Source organism: Grosmannia clavigera, assembly GCF_000143105.1.
Source record: "Grosmannia clavigera kw1407 unplaced genomic scaffold GCSC_140, whole genome shotgun sequence".
NCBI lineage: Eukaryota > Fungi > Ascomycota > Sordariomycetes > Ophiostomatales > Ophiostomataceae > Leptographium > Leptographium clavigerum.
This window is the reverse complement of record NW_014040801.1, coordinates 245,809-266,926: the sequence shown is the minus strand read 5'-3', so window position 1 is coordinate 266,926 and position 21,118 is coordinate 245,809. Positions and strand designations below refer to the sequence as shown.

General features: G+C 56.2%; 5 protein-coding genes across 5 annotated transcripts; 4 read left to right on the top strand and 1 right to left on the bottom strand.

Moving 5' to 3' along the window:
• Positions 1-93: 93 nt before the first annotated feature.
• Positions 94-4,950, top strand: CMQ_1290 (nacht and tpr domain containing protein; the record flags this gene model as incomplete). The annotated part of the gene is made up of 1 exon (XM_014318369.1): positions 94-4,950. The coding sequence occupies one exon, from the start codon at positions 94-96 to the stop codon at positions 4,948-4,950; it is 4,857 nt and encodes a 1,618-aa protein (XP_014173844.1).
• Positions 4,951-6,906: 1,956 nt separating this feature from the next.
• Positions 6,907-10,294, bottom strand: CMQ_1651 (nb-arc and ankyrin domain containing protein; the record flags this gene model as incomplete). The annotated part of the gene is made up of 3 exons (XM_014318730.1): positions 6,907-9,326; positions 9,384-10,193; positions 10,249-10,294. 3 exons carry the CDS (start codon positions 10,292-10,294, stop codon positions 6,907-6,909), a joined length of 3,276 nt encoding a protein of 1,091 aa, XP_014174205.1.
• Positions 10,295-11,511: 1,217 nt separating this feature from the next.
• Positions 11,512-12,560, top strand: CMQ_497 (uncharacterized protein; the record flags this gene model as incomplete). The annotated part of the gene is made up of 2 exons (XM_014317576.1): positions 11,512-11,772; positions 11,844-12,560. The coding sequence occupies 2 exons, from the start codon at positions 11,512-11,514 to the stop codon at positions 12,558-12,560; spliced, it is 978 nt and encodes a 325-aa protein (XP_014173051.1).
• Positions 12,561-14,041: 1,481 nt separating this feature from the next.
• On the top strand, positions 14,042-16,270 carry CMQ_1264 (bifunctional catalase-peroxidase cat2; the record flags this gene model as incomplete). The annotated part of the gene is made up of 1 exon (XM_014318343.1): positions 14,042-16,270. The coding sequence occupies one exon, from the start codon at positions 14,042-14,044 to the stop codon at positions 16,268-16,270; it is 2,229 nt and encodes a 742-aa protein (XP_014173818.1).
• A 1,015-nt stretch (positions 16,271-17,285) lies between these two features.
• On the top strand, positions 17,286-20,894 carry CMQ_635 (nuclear migration protein; the record flags this gene model as incomplete). Its single annotated transcript, XM_014317714.1, has 3 exons — positions 17,286-17,426; positions 17,526-18,720; positions 19,831-20,894. The coding sequence occupies 3 exons, from the start codon at positions 17,286-17,288 to the stop codon at positions 20,892-20,894; spliced, it is 2,400 nt and encodes a 799-aa protein (XP_014173189.1).
• Between the last annotated feature and the right edge of the window lie 224 nt (positions 20,895-21,118).

Here is a 21,118-nt window from a genome sequence, read left to right as displayed (position 1 = left end):
TATATACCGCTGCTTCATGGTTCATCCAATGCAAAGAACCCATCCGAGCACGAACAACCTAAAAAAATCTGTGGACTGTATAAAGCACAAATCATGACGACTGCGGCTACCAGCACCACGGGTAGCGGCCCTGTAAGCGTTGCCTTTGCGTCAAGCATCGACCGCGACAGCGAGGACTACCGAGAGCTCAGCAAGGTGTGGAAAGATGTTGAGAGCCGCGTGCAGCGCCTGGCCGAGACGAGAACTCTCTCGCTGGCCGGCCAGGTACCGAGCTTGCAGCGTAACCTCGACATTGACGGCGTGCTCAAGATCATGAAGAAGTCCAAGGAGTACAGCGAAAAGGAGACAGTCAAGTACGCGCGCGTGGAGAAAGCCATCAGTACGACGCTGCGCTGCATCAGCAACATCGGCGGCATTATTGCTGATGGAGTGTCGACCGTGTTCGAGCCGGCACAGACATGCTACAACGCGCTCACCTTTGTCATCCAGGCGTGGCAGGGCTATGTCGGCATCTTTGAGAACCTGGCAGACCTTTTGGAGCGCTGTGTCGAGTTTCTTGAGCGGCTGGATCACTACAAAGCCTACATGGACGTTAAGCTGACGCGCGTGGCCGTGCAGTATCTGAATCTGTTTGTGGACATCTGCGACCGCAGCATACGTCTGCGCAAGAAGCACGTCAAGCTTCTGGCCTTTACCAAGATGCTTTTCCTCAACGACGACGAAGTCCGCTCGCATCTGACCGATATGGGCAAGCTTTTCGACAAGGAGCGCGGCTTGGTGCTCGCGCAGGTCTTCAACTCCACCAACGACAACAGCGCCAGCCTGAAGGGACTGGCCAAGGACAATAACGACCAGAAGAAGGAGAGCGAAGGCAGGCGATGGCGAAAAACGATTGCCAAGACTCTGGGATTTGAACCTGGTGATCTGGACCCTGACTCGGAGCCGGTGGCCAAGTGGCGCACCATGCTCAACAAGTACAAGAACCTGCTGTCGCTGCTGGAAGACACCGGCCAGTGGATCATGGACGACGCCGATGGCCCCTTTATGCAGTGGGCCACCGGTGCCAGCAACCGGGAAGTGCCACCGATACTATTACTGAACGGAGAGCGCGGGTCTGGCAAGACATTCATGATGGCCAACGTGATCAAGTACCTCGGCAAGATGGATGGCATTGCGTCCAAGGCAGTGTTGTCGTACTTTTTCGTGCAGCCTGACCCGAAGCAGGCGGGTTTGCGGGATGGCGTCAGCATCCTTGAGGCAGTGTCGCGCAGTCTTTTGTGGCAATGTGCAGTCGGCTCTGAAACGATGACGCGGTCCATTGGACAGATGTGTGAGAAGGGTCGGGATCTGGTCGGCGCTGTCGACATGTGGAGCAAGCTGTTCCTGAACAACGCCGAGCGCCAGAAGACAGATACTGTTTTCTATCTCTTTGTCGACGGGCTGGATGACATGTCGCTTGTGCTGCCACTGTTGCGGCGTATCAGCGCAGACAAGGCCGAACGCCGAGTTCGCGTGTTCCTGACAACGACACCAAAACTACAGAACCAGTTGGGCTCCCTCGACTTCCGATGCATTGAAATTCACGGCAGAAAAAAAAAGGGCATTGCGCACGGAAAGAAAGACAAGCACCCTGTTCACAGCAACGACAAGGACATTGCCAGCTACATCTGCTACCGGATGAACCAGATGGACATCCTCAAGGACTCAACACGCCCCGGCATTGATGAGTGGCGAAGAAAAATCCGAGAGGAGCTCCAGGTAAAGTGTGACGGCGACTACTGCAAGCTCGTCACGAGTCTGGACGCCATCGCCAATGCCGACTTCGTGGACGACATCCAGGCGGTGCTCGATAATGCCCACGGTACGCGTGCGAACCAGATTGTTGCCGAAATCGAGCGGCTCAACCGCGCGCGGACGCTCAAAGAACGCATAGAGATCAACGAGATCATCTTGTGGATTCAAGGTGGCGAATCGTGGCTCTCGGTCGAGGCCATGGAGGCCGTCCTGGCTGTGAAGCACAATAACGGGCCAGCGATGACATCGCTTTTGCTCTTTGACGTCAAGATCAAAAACAAGTATCCCATCTTTCAGATTGACTCCAGCGGCAACGTGAATTTCCGCTCCGATGAGGTCGAGACAGCGATCTCCGCCCGCACGGTGTCTGCATCGTCAACCTCCCCAAAGCGCATCACGAACGGCGAGATTTCCCTTGTTCAGCACTTACTCATCACCTTCTGCCCGCCGGACCTGTATGGACGCTTTCAGTTTGATCATTTCTTTGCACACAAGGCCGATCCACCGCTTCACAGCACGGATATCTGCAGCGACCCAGACAATATGCATATCCGCATCGCCCTCTCCAGCCTCATGGTATTGACGAGCCCAAAGGACAAGCCCACGGCTGCCATTCGCCACTATGCACGGGTAAACTTGCTTAAGCACCTCTGCAAGACCGACCTCGACAGGGCAGACAAGGGGCTCAAAGCGGCCACGGGACAGCTGTTGGTCGCTTTATTCACGCGAGATGTCGGCATCGATGCGCTGTTCTGGATCGAGTGTGACACGGTCTCGCAGCAGAGATGGGAGATGGAAGAGAACAGGTTCCTCCGCCTCGTGCGCGTCGACTGGTTGTACAGCTTCGACGGTGTGGACATCCTGCTAAAGTGGTTTTGTGACGCCGACGTGGTGCATGAAATCGCTACCAACACAAGGGAAGGCGCCTTCGTGGCCGCTTTCACAAAGCAGGGCGCCAACCGGCACGAGGTGCTGTTCAAGCCGGCAGCAAAGCGACTGGCTCAGAAACTGCTGTGTTTTGATCACTGCTCGCTTCGTGAGGCTCATACCTGGCTGTTTTTCTTGAACGGATTCATGGACAAGCTGCCACGACAAGAAATGAAGCCTGTGACGTTGGGGTCGGTGCAGACACCAGCTCAGCTCGAGACTGGCGGTAGTGACAGAGGAGATGTTGGCACAGAAAACGACGGCACTGTCCGTCCACTCAATGGCAATGATCAACATGACGGCAACGACGACCTGCCAGAGATTCCGCGCTCTGCCGACGCCATTAACGAACTCGATGGTGTGGCTTTTAGGAAAATTGAGAAGCGAAAGGTTAGCCTGGCGCAGTTGACGCGCATCGAGAATTGGGCTTCCATAGCGCTCGAGAAGAGTGGTGCTTGCGAACCACTGTGGGAAGTGCAGATGGCCGCCATCATATCCTACAGCTGCAACCACCTCAAGGCCGAGACGATAGCCGACCGGCGTGCACACAAAGCACTGAAGAAAGACCCCAGTCATTGGCTTGTGTGCTATTACCTCTCTTGTAGCGAGGCAAAAGACGAAGCCAGTATCAATCTGTTGCTACGTTCCCTTCAGAGCATCGAAAAAATACAAAATAGCAGCGACAAGACGCGCTGGAACGCAGCAAGAGACCACCAGCTCATTCTGGCTCATATCCACCTCCGCTTGGGCCATAGGTACTGGAAAACCGGGCAGTTCGAAAAGGCAGTTCAGCACCACCAGGAAAGCTTCAAATTCAGCGGGACGCGTTTCCGGGAGTACATTGAGGCACTGTTGCTGTATAGCGGCGAGAAGCATTGGGACGAAGTTATTGCGCTTTTGGGCTGGATACTGGATTGTGTTGAGCAGTGGCCGCCATACTTTAATGAGCTGTACACCATATTGATCTCCAACCCGAAGTTTGACGCCGTGGTTCCTGCAGCGGCCAACGCACTGGACCGCTGGGACACAGTGGAGAATCTGTTTGCACAGGCGACACGCATTGCTCGCAAAAGGGAAGACTGGGATAGCACGTTTGGCATGCTCAAGTCGCTCGGCGATATGCTATACAAGCATGACGCCGATCTGGAAAGGCACGAGACGGGCGTGGTGGCGAGCTGGGCCGCAGCCATCGAGGTGTTGGTGGCTCACCCGAGCGACGGGATCGCGATGGGCAGCGTGACTGAAATTGCAAACAACCTATCACGCATCTACCTCGAGCAAGCGCTGCGTCATCTGCGCGAAGCTGGTGGGAGAGTCCCAGAGGACAAGGCCAAAGAAGTGGAAGCGACGCAGTTGCTGGACAAGATCACGGCACTCGTCTTCCCCGATGTGGCACCTATGTGGAACCGTACTGTGTTGTGCTGTGTTGCACGCTACCATGTCCAGGTGGGCAACATGGTTGAGGCCAAAAAGGCAGTGGCTGACCTGATGGAGGCCATCATGGCCATGCTGAGTGATGATGATCCATCCAACGATGAGTGGGCCATGATGTGTCTGGCAGGAGTGGTCAATGTCTTTGCCGATGAGGAAAACACAATCGCTGCTTGGCAGGTTGTAAACCTGATCCAGACCGAGGCGATAACAGCACGTAGGGCGTGGGAAGAGATGATTCCAGATGGGGAAATGTCTGAGAGTCGCGGCAGTATTGCCGAGGTGGAAGTTGACGATGGGGAAGGTGCAGAGTCCGCTGCCGGGGAGAATGCGAGTTTTACGACGCTTGACACGACAGACGAGGACGCACACACAAGCGTTTCCGGATCGGTAGAGAGCGACCACGTTACCACTGACGGAGAAACCGTTGCGACCGAAGATGTCGATGATGCCTCCTCCGTCAGCTTCGGTTCTATTCCAGATGCACCCGTGGCACTGCTCATATGTGGCGGCTGCAATGAAGAGTTTCTGTACGCCAGTCAGGCATACATGTGCTGTGACTGCGTCGGCACGGTCTCGTTTGACGAAAAGTGCTATCAGCGGCTCCAGAAGGGCGAGCTGTGCAGGTCCACCCCGTCCGTGTGCAATAAAGCCCACCACTTCGTGTATCTGCCAAAGTGGGATGATGAAGCAGCCAAGACCGTGCCCAAGGGGTCACTGCCGATGGGAAGCGACACGATCAGGCTGGAGGACTGGAAAAAGGGGCTCAGGGCGAAGTATATGGACTTGGGGTTGTAGTCGAGCAGAGCAGTCTTATTTGCAGTTTGTTTCTAAGAAATCAGTGTCCTCTCCGCCGTTCAAGGGCAATAATCTGTCGATCGAGTAGGAAATACTGACGAAGTAACTAGATATATGCAACCAGGAAATCTTTATTTACAAATTTATACTTGTCTTCTTATCGAAACACACTCAGCGTAAAATCTCTAAGACGAGGCATTATCGCTAGGTGGAAGTCTGATGCAAGACAAGCCATGTCACTGAGGTTTCTAGAGAGCAGCGTCTATTATTCCCTCTATTCCTTTACAACTCTATGCATTCGACGATGCCGAGTCGCATTGACACACATTTCGCCCATCCCGAGACGCAAGACGTGCCGCTAGACACGCACTTTGGCACCATGGACGAAATGCTACGCAAATTGACATATTGTACTCGCTAATTACCGACCGTAATGCCTCAGAAGACGAACTATACCATGTGTGCCACACAGACGTTGTCGGCTGTTGGATCCGGGATGAATGCGTATATCACTCAGTATAAATACGGTTGGTGTGGCATCTGAGCTATCTCGTTACTCGAGCCGAACGAGAAAATGAACAGCGCCAGCTATATTTTGGAAGGTGCGTGCGTCATCCTGGTCAAATAGACATGGACCTTACTGCGAGCTGGACATTGACGGGTCTGGGTCGGAGCGGTTAATGATGTCCAACAGGTGAGTTTAATGGACTCAAACCTTGAGAGAGCACCGGCTTCGTAGTCGGCCGGTCGAGTTTTAGACATGCGCATCCAAGACCTCACAACGGGAGCACTTAGGCGTCCGAGCATGCCAGACTACTCATTGTCAATGAAGCTGGCTAAAAGGTGGCCCCAGATAGAACCAGAGAATCAAAGTGAGATTGGTATCATCTATGCACAAGACTGGAAGCCCAACTTTTTTCCCTCTGCACTGCTGTCCCTGCTGTTGACGGGAAACTTTAGTTTATGGAATTAGGGTTAGAGACAAACTCGAGACGTGAGGTTGGTGCTGGCTGTACCTAGTCATCACGTCGGTACAGGACAGTTCCAGAAGGGCAAATTATACCCCGTGGCTAGGAGGAATCCGTGTTCCCAGAGACTTATACCATAGGAAAAAAACAGACAACAGAAAAGACATATTAGAGCCTTAGAAGTTTGTGCTCTTGTATAAGGCATACAGATTTGGCCAAGATAAATAGGATCCTATGCCACTACCAAACTACATCTATATTCCATCTACAACGCTATGCTTGTAAAGAGGGTCGTTCCTTTCAGGGTTGTCCAGCCGCCTTAGACCGATCGAGTGTTGTTGCTAAGAGAGGCCGTCGGAACGGTGGTAGGATACGTATAGGACGCTGCTTATAGAAACGAAGAAAATGGTTTTGATGTCTAACGGGTAATGCTAACGACAATAATACAAATCAGCCAGCTAAAGCTGCACCGGTGTTAAAGGTGTACTTGGGCAGGCCAGGTAAGTCAGGCAGGCAAGGAGGTATCTTCTTAACAGGAGGAAGCAGCCGTATATTCAATAGCTAATTCTTGCCTTCTGCACTCTAAGGGAGTGCGGGAGGCGCTCTTTATCGTAGGCGCACCTCTGGCGCACCAAGTGCGCAGGACAGGCGCGACCCCGTTTCTACTTGGCCCGTGCGCTAGCACGTGCTGTGGCCTGTGCGCAGACTGCGCCACGCAGCCTGCGCCACAAGCACCGCTTCTAGTTCACGATGTGCATCTAATACGCTGTGCGCATACTGCGTACGGCTTGCGCGTAGCCTGCGTCGGTCCCCTTCCTGGGGCGGCGTTACAACCGGTCCCGATCTTTGCGGTCTTTATACTATCGAAATATATTAATGAGCAAGTTATAAGTAGTGTAATTTTCCTTATCAAATAATTATAGACAAGACACTGTTGCTCTTATTCACACATTCACGGCAGCTCTAGGCCTATACAAATCCCTTACTTTTAAGCCATCTTAGATAATATCTCTACAATCCGATTGTGCCCTCTTCTGGCGGCCCACGACAGTGGCGTCCGGCCATTATTATCCTTCGAATCCGTGTCGACTTGGCCAGTAGCAAGTAGTAGCCTTACTACGGCCTCGTGCCCTTCCCCGGCGGCCCTCGACAGTGGCGTCTGGCCACTATCATCCTTTGAATTCGTGTCAACTTGGCCAGTAGCAAGTAGTAGCCTTACTATGGCCTCGTGCCCTCCCCAAGCGGCCCTCAACAGTGGCGTCCGGCCATTATTATCCTTCGAATCCGTGTTGACTTGGCCAGTAGCAAGTAGTAGCCTTACTACAGCCTCATGCCCTTCCTCGGCAGCCCACAACAGTGGCGTCCGGCCCTCTTTATCCTTCGAATTCGTGTCAACTTGGCCAGTAGCAAGTAGTAGCCTTACTACGGCCTTGTGCCCTTTAATGGCAGCCCTTAACAGTGGCGTCCAGCTACTATCATCCTTCGAATCCGTGTCGACTTGGCCAGTAGCAAGTAGTAGCCTTACTACGGCCTCGTGCCCTCCCCAAGCGGCCCTCGACAGTGGCGTCCGGCCACTATCATCCTTCGAATTCGTGTTAACTTGGCCAGTAGCAAGTAGTAGCCTTACTACAGCCTCGTGCCCTCCCCAAGCGGCCCACAACAGTGGCGTCCGGCTATTATTGTCCTTTGAATCGACGAGAGTGGACTGGTTGGTTTTTTGCAGAATGGAAGACAAAAGTCCTGTTATATCGTATATCGCTGCAACGTGTACGAGAGTAGTCGCACCTGTACCTTCTGTTGCATAATAATTTCCGAATTCTAGCTTGCCGTCTAATAGCCTCCATAACGCCGTGAAACTGTTTGATGGCCAAGCAGTCAATTCCAGAAGATCATCTTGAGGAACACCTTGATCTTCGCTTCTCTTTGTGTGCACCAGCCATGATTTAATGGCATACTTCAGCAGAGGAAAGTCGGCGATCAACACGTCTTTCTTAAAGCCCTTTGATTGTTCGATCTCCTCTGTCATCAAATAGCGTAAGCAGGTCCGAGATAACTGATAGTGCGACTTTCCGGTTGCTGCCTTATACGATGCCGAGCTGTCGTCTAGGGCTAATAGGCCATTGTCCATGAAGAAGTCTTTGACGGACTGGTGGATAAACTGGACGTTTTGGACGTCAAGTGGCGAGTTTGCGCCTGAGATAAAACAGTCTGAGTCATCTGAGTCATATTCGTCTTCATCATTGCCAAATGACGCAATAGCCTCAACAAGCCCACAGCTTAGCGCTTCTAATCGCCGTTTCATTCTGTCGCTGCTAGTGACGAACTCTTTGCTCTTTTGGTATTCTTCCAGTGATCGTTGTGGACTACCAGGTTCGATTGCCATAGCCCATCGTAACTCCTTCAATTTCAGCGGCCTCGTCGCAAAGAGGACCCATTGGATCAGCTTTAGTGAAGCCTGCTTCTCTTGCATGTCTTCGACGAGCTTGCGGTATAAAGCACCTAGTTCCGGAGGGATGTCGCTGATCCGTTGCTTGATCTCCTCTAGTCCCTTCCCCTCATTGTCAAGGTCCAGGATTTGCTTTACAACAAGACGGGCCCACATGAACACGCCGGAGGCCGCGTTGGTGAGCAGGGACGGAATCGACGATTCGGCCAACTCACGCGCCCCAGACAGCTGGGTTCGCACATACAAGGAAATGTCCTTGTGGTTTTCCTTCTCTGGGCATATCTCAAAGTCGCAAGTCTGGCCTATGATCGGGTAGTGGCGGCAGGTAACGCAGATGTGAAAACGCAGCGTTTGAGGAAGGGTCTGAAGCAATGATTTGAACCACTGGAAGAGCTCGACCGCGCTGTCTCTGCCGCATTCATCCAAGGCATCGACAAATAGCCAAACCGAGCGTTCCTTCAGAACAGCTGAAATAGACGACTCAAAACAGCGCTGCAGTTCTCCTTGATGCCAATCCCACTTGTTGCCAGGCTCGCCTATCTCCACGCATTTTCTCTTGAATGTTTTGATTAAATCTGAAAGGGCAACGGGAGACTGGCTGAGGACCTGGTGGATGAGAGATCGGGAAAAGCCGAGGGGAGTCCTTTGGAGGCTGTCACCACGATCGTGGAAGAAGAAAGACAGCACCAGATCGTCTTTCTTGGCGCTAGAAAGAATTCGTTGATTGCCAAGAGCATGTTTGAGCAGAGTCGACTTCCCAGAGCCCGGCTTTCCCTTGATCCACATCAAGCCCTGGTCGCGAGACGCCCAGCTTGTGTACTGCTCATGCTGAAGCAGCCACTCGCAAGTTCCACCGGCAGCGCGGTCAATGTCATTGGAGCGATCATGCATCGCTGGAAACGCTAGTGACTTTAGGCAGCGAGATTCGATTTCCGACAGCTGTGGTGCTGGCTTGGACGAATCTGTTTCTTGCAGTTGGTATAGGTTCCTAGTAACAAACAAGTCCTAATTTTCCTTACCAATCTGCCCTTTCCATCTTGTCAACTCTCCATTCAATCTCTTGAAGCCATTCTCTTCCGCCGAGGCAAACCGAACCATGTCCATATGGTTGGCGTGGATGGTAATCGGGTCATAGCCATCAAAAGTAGCCGAATCCTTAGACACGACTTTACCGAAAACGGGCAGAGGTATTTCTTCGAAAAAGCATACAACCTCAAATCTCCTGCCGCTTTGCTGTAGCTCCCGTACCATGCCGACAAAATCACTTTGTATAGACTCGAGTAGTTGGTTGTCTCTCTGTAAAATGTCCAAGAGCTTCGTGTTTGCAGTTTTCCCAACAGCCAAAGCAGAAACAGGTATCTTGGCCCAATCGGCCATCCAAGCGCCCCGATGAGGTGTTCCCATAAATACAACACCTTTGACACAGTCGAAGACTCCATGAAGGTGATCTTCGGCATTGTTTCGCGAGCGAAGGATGGCCAACTTGCAGACAAGGCCGCCCAGGCTGTGGGCGACAAAGATGAGAGGGCGACTTGATGCACCGCAACTGGCCCGTTCTGCAACCAAGTCGTGCAGAAGGTTTATCGCATGATCGATCAGCCGATTCGACCCCGCAACTCCCGCTCGAACCACGTACGCATCGTAGCCGTACGTCAATATGCGGGCATCGCTAAGCGTTTGTGGGAGGAGGGTTTTTGGCCAAGGCTTGGTCTGACCTTTGGCGGTCCAGGTGCTTTCTCGATTACCGGTCAGGCCGTGGACAAAGCAAATGTCAACCGCGGCGTCGGGGCAGTCATGAAGAACCTTCACGCCATCGGGGAAAGGGAGTTCTGGCACATGTTTGAGACTGGTGTTGTTATCAATGGGAAGGGCCGAAGTGCTTACCTGGACCTGTGCCGCGCTTTTTTCGCAAGATCTTGATACACCACATTGTAATATCTAGCACAGATATATATCAGTGCAGTATTTCCTGACGACTTAGCTGCCGAGCTCGCAGTATGCAAGGAGATCGATGGCAATATACAATACGATTTTGGGAGAGGGCACGATAGGTCAAGTCACGAAAAGGTTTCAGAACGAAGATGAGCGGGGGAGAGGGCGGGGCAAACACAAGGCGAGCATCGCAAGGCAGACTTTGATGCCCGACGAGCTTCCGACCAGCATTAATTGGCTGCAGCTACTTCTGACGTGTCATGTCGGGCTTCCGCATCTCTACAGGAGTAGTGCGCAAAGGCGAGACTGCACGTGAGAAGTCACGCGTGAAATACCAGGCAATATATATGTACGAGCAAAGATTACTATGTAGTCTCCTGCAAGACCACCTGCGATCCTTGAGCTCTCGATCTGGCCATTCATCCGATGAGCAAGTGTGACCTGTCCAAAGCACTGACCCTAACACGGGAAAGGGGTGAGCGAGTGGGTACATAGGGAGTGTCGAGCTAGACGAATTCAGACTCATTTTTCGATCGCCAAGAGAGATCTGTTTAGTGCTAACACGATTGGCCTCAAGGACTGGTGCAAGATACGCACCGTGCCACTTTTGTCTGGATCCTGCCACATGATAATACTGCGACTCCCTGATGCAACTTGAGATGAAAACATAGCTGTGCTGCTTTCTAACTGCTGCATAATTGTCCGCTGCAGTTAGGGAACTGTCGGCCGCCAAGGGCCAAGCGACCCTTGGTTGCTAGCTGCTATGCTCTAGCTCTTTCAACCCTACTCCGTACTGAGAATCACGCTCGTACGTGCACAGCAGGAGTATTCAGGCTACCACGGGCACAAGTCATATCTGCCACCGACGGTGTGCTGGCTAATAGGCCCATCGTGGTCTTCTGCGATCCTTCGCTCCAAAGCCAAGGCCGAATAGGAAAGCGAACTCGTCAACAAAAGTTCAATATCTGCCATATTGAGCATCCAATCCACAATGTGGAGACATGTTAGCCCAAATTGTGTCTGCTACTTTTGGATGTAAGATAATACAAGCCTGTCCGCAGTATGTAAAGATGATCCTGCGCCCTTTCCCTTACTTCCTTGCTCGCTTTGTTGTTTGGTGCAGTCTAAACTCAACCGTCGGCACCTCGACCTTTCCGTGCTCCAAGCTGCCCGGCAAATTCTGTTCCGGTTCACAACTCAACTCTACGAAGAAAAATGACATCATTTGCAGCCGTGGCAGGCGCCCTGATAGCCCTGTCTTCACTCTTCCCGGCCGTCTACGCGACCGCCTGTGATTTTGATGGCGGCTACGCGCTGCGCAATCCGACTGGCTGTCCCAGCAACACGACCGAGTGTGGTGGAGGGCAGGAGGCTCGATGCTGTCCTGACTCGCTCCACTGTTGGGAGAACAGCTCGGCGTACTGTTGTCCTAGCGAGGACGTGGACTGCTGGGACGACCTCCAGAATGTGCCACAGGTAAGCTGACCCGGATTCGCAAGCCGGGAGATCCTCTGGGAGTTGGCGTTAACCAATGTGTTTGTCTGCAGTGTCCCCTGACAGACTGGACCATGTGGGCGACTGGCAGTGCCGTCAACGGGTCCTGGTGCTGTGAGAGCGACGAATTTGGCGTGTCCATTTCCGGCCAGGGCGTTGGCTGCACCGACTACGGCTCGACCCTGGCCCCGGGCGAGACAACCGCGACCCAGATCACGACCGCCTCGACCAAATGCACGACCGTGTCGGCCTCGACTGCCACCGGGCTCACGGCCTCCACGTCGTCGTCAGCCCGGCCTGGCTCCACAACGAGCTCGAGCCAGGGCACGGCCACGGCCACAGCAGCTGGCACGATCGGCAGCAAGAAGTCGTCCGGCAGCTCTATCAGCGGTGGTGCCATTGCGGGCATCGTTGTGGGCGTCGTTGTGGGCATCGTCCTCGTCCTCGTGGCTGCCTGGGCCGTGTGGAGGCGGAAGCGGAGACAGGCGCCCTACCAGCCTGAGGAGGCCGTCGTTGCTGCTACCAACACCCCCGGAAACGCCCCTTCGCCCATGTCCCCTGCCCCGGTCGGGAGTCCCCCCGTCGAGCTGAAGGGCACGCCTCACCCAGACGAAACCCCAGATGCTGCCGAGCTGAAAGGAACACCCCATCCAGACGATCATGCTGCTGCTGCCGAGCTGGGCGGCGCTACTCACCCCAACGAGTATCCGGCTCCGGTCGAACTCCCGGCTGGCGACATTGCGGAATTGCCAGCCGAATACCACCGTTGATCGCCATGCTGGACTGCCGGCTTGGTTTCTTTTCACTTCTTTGTAACGATTTTTCTTCGAGTCTTGGGAAAGATGAATTGCGAGATTTCGGTTCTCATGAATGCAATTTCACGATACTCATGAAATTAACATAGTTAATAGTAATATATCCGGACAGCCAACGCCGTGTCTGACGGGCATTGTTGCGTTGTTCGCATTTTTGTAAAGCTTATGTGAGAAGTCAAGTCAATTGGGCTAACAGGGAATATGGCAGGAGCGCTGACACGGACGGATGCGCTTTCCCGTCTTCCGGGTTACGTCAGCTTATAGGCAAGAGAACTTAGAGCTACCGAGGATGTAGATAGTTGTATGCCGATTATTAACTGGGAACCACTTCAATTATCCACAGAAGGCATCCACAAATGGAGCGCCCGTTTGCAACAAACAGGCACCAACTCATTCGACGAACAAGGCAATCCACGGCCACTTCCCCGCGTCATCCCCACAACGATGACCATTGCTCATGGCGCTATTGGAACTGAAGCAAAGCATCACAGGTGATCCTATTCCAGCGTCCCCCATTCGCTCGCTGGTCTTGCTCCATCCTGTTACGGGACCCCGGGATCTAGGATGCGGGGAAGAACTACAGGAGCAGGCCGGCACGGGGCTGTTGGCTCTTCTCTGACAGAACAGATGTTGTGCAGCTCCGCTGTTCCTATCCTCTCGGGATTTCTTCGGGGAGAGCCTCTGCTCCTCCGTGTCTTCCCCTCTTTGCTTGGCCCTGACGGTTGTGTGTTCCCCTCGCCAACAGACGCCGGTTCGAAACGTTCCAGACCTGGTAACCACTGCCGAATGCTCCTGCCGCTGCGGCCTTTCTGTCGAATGGCGGTGTGGGTGGGGTTCAAACCCCGAGATCTACTCGGATTGATACCACGTGATACCGCGTGGCAGTCGCATTTTGTGCCGTGCAGGCACCCGTGAAGATGACATACATTTCTCGCTGCTGCTGCGCGGTGCTCTCGCAAGCGTGCGCGTACGTGCGTGTGTGCGTGTTTTGAAAACTTGAACGTGCTACTGTAGTGATAGCTCATGCCAGGTCTTGTGGGGCCGCCGTCGCTGGAGCCCCTTTGTGCTGTAGCTTGATTTTCAAAGGCCGAGATCAGGCGCTACGGACCACTGGAATCGCACCATAGGCACCACAAAGGCCGACCCACCTGCCCTACAGGCAGTGATGGCGCAAGCACCTGCCAATCGGGAGGGGGCTATTGCCACTGTGCGTGCATAAAGTGCGGGGTCTCTGGGTCACAATTTGGTATCGTGTGGACCATTCTTTCTGCCTCTCTCATTCCGGCTACATATTCAACGCTGCAGGCCGTCTTCTCATGTATCACAGCACCCGACTTCCTCGTCTCTGTCGTTTGACCCGTCTGAGCCGTCTGCCTCACACATCTTCTCTCCAAACACAACACAGCCACCCATTCTCCTCGTCTCGACCCAGCAACATGGCCGAGGGCAAGTGTCCCGTAGTGCACAATGTCGCCGGCAACGGCACACGCAACCGCGACTGGTGGCCGGCCCAGCTGCGTCTCGGCATCCTACGCCAGCACACGGACGCTTCTAATCCGCTCGACAAGGACGTCGACTACGCCAAGCTGTTCCAGAGCCTCGACTACGCGGCCCTCAAGAAGGACATCAACGCCGTGCTGACAAACTCGCAGCCGTGGTGGCCAGCCGATTTTGGCAACTACGGCGGCCTCTTCATCCGCATGGCCTGGCACAGCGCCGGCACCTACCGTGTCACCGACGGTCGTGGCGGCGGCGGCCAGGGCCAGCAGCGCTTTGCCCCCCTCAACAGCTGGCCGGACAACGTCAGTCTCGACAAGGCCCGCCGGCTGTTGTGGCCAGTCAAGCAGAAGTACGGCCAGAAGATCTCGTGGGCCGACCTGATCCTGCTGACCGGCAACGTCGCTCTCGAGAACATGGGCTTCAAGACCTTTGGCTTTGCTGGCGGCCGTGCCGACACCTGGGAGGCCGACGAGGCTACGTACTGGGGCGGCGAGACTACCTGGATGGCCAACGACGTGCGCTATGCCGCCGTCAGCGACAGCAAAGACCCCCATGAGCATGCTGGCGGGCTCGAGGAGCCCATTGCTGCGTCCCACATGGGCCTGATCTACGTCAACCCCGAGGGCCCTAACGCGGTGCCGGATCCGCTGGCTGCAGCTCATGACATCCGCGTCACCTTTGGCCGCATGGCCATGAACGACGAGGAGACCGTGGCGCTCATCGCCGGCGGTCACACCTTTGGCAAGACCCACGGCGCCGGCGGCGGCGATCTACAGGGCCCCGAGCCTGAAGCAGCCGGGCTTGAAGAGCAGGGCCTCGGCTGGCGCGGCAAGCTGGGCACGGGTGCCGGTCCGCACGCCATCACGAGCGGACTCGAGGTCACCTGGACGTCGGAGCCGACCAAGTGGACGAACAAGTTCTTCGAGTACCTTTTCGGCTTCGAGTGGGAACTGGAGAAGAGCCCGGGTGGCGCCAACCAGTGGGTGGCCAAGAACGGTGGCGAGATCATCCCAGACGCCTTTGACAAGAGCAAGAAGCACCGGCCGCGCATGCTGACGACGGATCTGGCACTGCGCTTTGACCCGGCCTACGAGAAGATTGCGCGACACTTCAAAGACCACCCAGACGAGTTCGCCGACGCCTTTGGCCGCGCTTGGTTCAAGCTGCTGCACCGCGATCTGGGCCCGCGCACGCGCTACATCGGTCCCGAAGTGCCCAAGGAGGTGCTGCTGTGGCAAGACCCGATCCCGGAAGTGACCCACACACTGATCGACAGTGCCGACATTGCTGCGCTGAAGCAGGCCATCCTGGGCTCTGGCGTCGAGCCGGCCAAGTTCATCCGTACCGCCTGGGCGTCGGCCTCGACGTTCCGCGGCAGTGACCGGCGCGGTGGAGCCAACGGTGCCCGCATTCGCCTACTGCCCCAGCGCAACTGGGTGGCCAACAATCCGGCCCAGCTGGCTGAGGTGCTAGCCGTGCTGGAGAAGATTCAGGCCCAGTTCAACACGGCCCAGCAGAGCACCGACAAGCAGGTGTCGGTGGCCGACCTGATCGTGCTGGCCGGTGCTGCGGCCATCGAAAAGGCCGCCCATGCGGCCGGCTACACGTCTGTCAAGGTGCCCTTCTCGCCGGGTCGCGGCGATGCCACGCAGGAGCAGACGGACATTGAGTCGGTCGGCTACCTCGAGCCGGTGGCCGATGCGTTCCGCAACTACGGCAAGTCGACGGCTCGTGCACGTGCCGAGGAGCTGCTCATCGACCGCGCGCAGCTGCTGACGTTGTCCGCACCCGAGTTGACGGTGCTGCTCGGCGGCCTGCGCGCGCTCAACGCCAACTTTGACGGCTCGGCGATCGGTGTGCTGACTAAGCGGCCGGGCGTGCTGACCAACGACTTTTTTGTCAACCTGTTGGACATGGCCACAGTCTGGAAGCCAGCCGGCAGCGGCGCCGACGCGGACGAGTTCTTTGTCGGCAGCGACCGTGCCACGGGCACGCCGCGCTGGAAGGCGTCGCGCGTCGACCTCATCTTCGGCTCGCACGCCGAGCTGCGCGCTATCGCCGAAGTGTACGCCAGCGCCGATGCGGGCGAGAAGTTTGTGCGCGACTTTGTCGCCGCCTGGACCAAGGTCGCCAATGCGGACCGTTTCGACCTAACGCCCCATTGACTGCATGGCAGCGTTGAGGACCGCCCTCTTGAGCGCAGCAGGCTGTAAGAGCCTTTCTGCGAGACGGAAAACACCAATGGAACCTGAACTTTTGAAAAACCCCACAATTTCAACAAAAAAATGCTTTGAAATAGGGACGCTGGAAACTGGAAACTGGATGCTGATTGGAATGGCTAATATCGGACGGATCTAACGATTACAGCCTTGTATGGCTGAAGAAAGAGAGAGCGACACATGTTTTCTGTATGCTCTGTTTGTCCCTTTCGCCGTTTTCTCTTTTTTTTGCCCTGTACTTTTGTAGCGTCTCGAGCAGCCCGAGACCCAGTATTGCTAGAAATACAAACACGAGTGCGCAAGAAGGTGTGCTGTGACAACAGCAGCACAGACGAATCAATTGGACAGCCGGCAGCCGGGAGCTTATGCGGTGTCACACTCCGTCCTGAGTTCCTGGCATCCAGCTCTCGCCCAGCTAATGTGACACCTAAGCTCTAGGCGCGCAAAACCAGGGCCCCACTGTGACCGAACGAACTGCCGGCGGATTTTGGCCGTCTACATGCTGCGACAGATTCTGCCCCTTCTCTTTGTTGCCGTGGCCTGTCCTTATTTCCAAACCGACCTCACTGGCCGGTCTCCCGATTCTGCAGGCACGACAAACAGGGCTCCTGCCTCGCAAGAAAGGCGTGCCTTCTCCAGACGTCTCCATCCCCCAGATCGGTCGGATTTACCTTTTTCCACTGGTTGTCCAACTAAAATCAAGGGACGTCGCTAAAGAGAAGGGGAGCCCACAGAGGAACGACCCCCCCCCATATCATCACCTCCGAACGTCTACTGCCAGTGCACGCAGCGATCCCCCGTCTGGAAGCGCTGCTTTCATCACGATGAGTCTTTTGACTAGCCGCCAAGCCGAAGAGCTGTACGTTTTTCCCTGCCGTCCGGGCTGGCAAACAGCAACACAACTAACACAAGGGCTTCCCCTCACCTTCTCTTCGCCTCGCCTCGAACCAGACACAAGTCGATGATTGCGTATCTTGCGGCGAACAACTACACAGCCAGCGCGGCGGCCCTGCGAGAGGAGCTCAATCTGGACGAGTCCCAGTATGACGCCACGACGGCCAAGAAGTACGAGACGCTGCTGGAGAAGAAATGGACGAGCGTTGTACGGTTACAGCGAAAGGTGGGCAGCCGGGAGGAGTTCTGGCGTCATGGAGAGGGGGGGTCTGTTCCGCTCTTTTTCTTCACAGTCTAACACGGGCAGATCATGGACCTGGAGTCCCGGAACAACGCGCTGCAGTCAGAGGTGGACAACGCGACTCCCGGATCGCTGATGCTGCGCAACAAGGATCCGGCATCGTGGCTGCCCAAGGCACCACCGCGATACACGCTAGAGTCGCACCGCAACGCGATCAACTGCATTGCGTTCCACCCGACCTTTTCGTCGCTGGCCACGGGGTCGGACGACTTCACGATCAAGATCTGGGACTGGGACATTGGCGAGCTCGAGAAGACGATCAAGGGCCACACGCGGGCGGTGCTGGACGTGGACTACGGCGGGCCCAAGGGCAACGTGCTGCTGGTGTCGTGCAGCTCGGACCTGGCGATCAAGCTGTGGGACCCGGCAGACGACTACAAGAACATCCGGACGCTCTCGGGCCACGACCACAGCGTCAGCGCAGTGCGCTTCATCCCCAACTCGGCCAACCTGCTCGTGAGCGCCAGCCGCGACATGACGCTCAAGATCTGGGACGTTACGACCGGCTTCGTCGTGCGCACGCTGCACGGTCACACGGCCTGGGTGCGCGATGTTGTGCCGGCCTTTGACGGCCGCTACCTCGTCTCGTGCGGCGACGACATGACGGCGCGGCTCTGGGACATTACGTCGGTCGCCACGACGAACGAGAGCAAGCTGACGCTCTACGGCCACGAGCACTACATTGAGTGCTGCGCCCTGGCGCCGCCGTCGGCCTACGTGCACCTCGCGCAGATGGCCGGCCTCAAGCGGCCGCCTTCAGCAGCCAGCTCGGCCGAGTTCGTCGCCACCGGCTCCCGCGACAAGATGATCCGGCTCTGGGACGCCCGAGGCACCTGTCTGCGCACGCTCATCGGCCACGACAACTGGATCCGCTCGCTCGTCTTCCACCCCGGCGGCAAGTTTCTGCTCTCGGCCGCCGACGACAAGACGGTCCGCTGCTGGGACCTGGCCCAGGAGGGCCGCTGCGTGAAGGTGATCAGCGACCCGCACGAGCGCTTTGTCACATCGCTGCGCTGGGCCCCCAGCCTCGTCCGTAGTGCCGGCGGGACGGATCAGTTGGCGGCAGGGCTGAGCGGCACGGGCGCCGACCAGAACGGCAACGGCAGGACCGACACCACCACGGTCGCGGCCAACGGCACGCGAACAAAGGAGCCACAGGACGTGCAGATCCGCTGCGTGGTAGCCACGGGATGTGTGGACTGTAAGCTACGGATCTTTACGAACTAATGAGCACCCAGACGTCCAGACGAAGTGAAGAAACTACAAAACAGACCAGACAAGAAGCTAAAGCGAAAAGCACAAAGCACAAAGCACAAAGCAAACAGCACGCATTATATCCCCCATCCCCCGTTTGCAGATGCACGTGGTAGGAGCCATGCGTGAGCAGCCCGCCCGCTGCTAAGAATCAAGGGGCCGGCGTGCCGGAACAGCCGTCTGTGGTTGTGTCATCGGACATGGGCAGCCGAAACACGACAAGGTACGCGGTCCCTCCACACAGAAAGGTGCAGGAGACGACAGCAGCGTCCTCATTGGCAAGGACGGGTCGGGGAGAGCATGAGGAGGAGTATTTTTGAAAGATTAGAGAATGGAAGCATGTAGATATCAGCGTGTGGAACTTGTTTATGCTGCTCTCTCTCCGTTTCGTCTGTACAGTTGGGAAATAGAAACGAACAGGGTTGTCAGCTTTACGCTTCTGTGCTGGTGGTGGGATGATGTGATTGGTCAATCCAATTGGCCAATGCAGCTCCGATCAAACTTGCGTGGTCGGACAAACAGCATTGGGCCAACGCAACCTGAGATACGAGTTCGAAGTTCTCGGGCTACTGGCAGCACCAGCTTACAGAGTACGGAAAAGAGGCCCTGCCTTTCGAAGACAACTGTCCTGCATCGAGACGTCCACAGCACCAGAGCCAGCATGATCACCAGGTCCTCGGCATGGGACTGCAGTCCACAGTGGCAATGCATGACTGGTCTTGCGTAATCTCGTGACATTCAACATGGTGGGGTTCATTCCGAGGCTAAAGTCACTAGCGAGAGGTAATCGCCGCGACTGGGGACATGTCTCGGCTGGACCTTTCCGACGACCGGCCACGTATTAGTCGAAAACGTCGATGCAGAAGACAGAGCTGCTGTCAGAAACATCACAAAAGCAGCAACAAGCAGCAACAGCGAAACGGAAGCAAGCAAGAAACGAGCAGAACGCGAAAATGGCCATTGGAATTGCAATGTTGGGAGCTGGCATCTTTGCCACGCGAGGTGCGTGGCTATCTGCCGTCTTGTCCACCTTGTCTGCCTGTCTTCTCTCTGATAGCAACAGAGCACCTGCCGGCCATTGAGGCAGCGAGCGAGCTAGAGCTCAAGGCGATCTACTCGCGGTCGCAGAAGACGGCCGAGACGCTGCACGCCAAGGCCGGCAGCAGCAGCGCCGTGGACGTGTATTTCGACGAGCCGGCGACGGCAGGCCGCGGGCTGGCAGATCTGCTGGCGCGCAGCGACGTGGCAGCAGTGGCTGTGGGCATACCGATCACTCTGCAGCCGGCAGTCGTGCGCCAGGCGCTGGCGGCGGGCAAGCACGTGATCAGCGAGAAGCCGGTGGCAGCGACGGTGGCAGAGGCGCGAGAGCTGATTGCGGAGTATGAGCAGATGTCGTCGTCGTCGTCGTCACGGCCGTTGTGGGCGGTAGCCGAGAACTACCGGTACCAGCCGGGGCTGCAGGTGGCGGTGGCCGAGGCGAGACGGCTAGGCGGCGAACTGGTGTCGTTTTCGCTGCATAGCGACCGGCTGGTGCGCGACGAGACCAGCGGCGGCTACATCAACACGTCGTGGCGACGCCAGCCGACACATCCGGGCGGCTTTCTGCTGGACGGTGGCGTGCATTTTGTGGCAGCGCTGCGACAGCTGATGGGCAGTTTGGGAAGTCTAGGAGATGCCAGCGAGATCGCCCGGCTGGCCTGCTTTGCCGCCCAGCTGCAGCCGCACCTGCCGCCAGTCGACACTCTGCGGGGCGTCGCTGTGACGCGAGGCGGCGTCAGCGGCGTGCTCAACATGTCGTTTGGCACCGAGTTTGGCGGCCCGCTGCTCGAAGTCGTCGTCACTACCACCGAGGGCCGCCTGACCTGGACGCCGCGCTGCGTCACCGTGATGCGCCGCGGCGACGTCACTCCTGCCGTCATCGACACCGCCGACCCGGCTGCCTTTCCGGCCGCCGAGGCCAACGGGGTCAAGGCCGAGTTCGCTGCGTTTGCCCGCAGCATTGCGACCGGTGCCGCTGCCGTCGACCAGCTGCAGTCGCCCCGCGAGGCCCTGCAGGACCTGCTCGTGGTGGAGACAATGCTGCAGTCGGGCGCCGAGGGCGGGGCGCTGCGGGAGCTGTAAAGAAGTCGTAGGCTGGGGACGGCTGTGCATTGGAAGCTCACAGGATACAAAAAGTCAACATCTCGGCCTGTTGGATTACTACATAGTACACAATAGACAATCACACCTGCCTAATTCAATACCGCCTTCCGTCTCGGCGAGATAAGAGCTCCTTAGCACGTCAATCCTGACGCCATTTAGGCAGCTTCGCTGCTAGTCGCTCCTGCCATACGTGCGATTGGCCT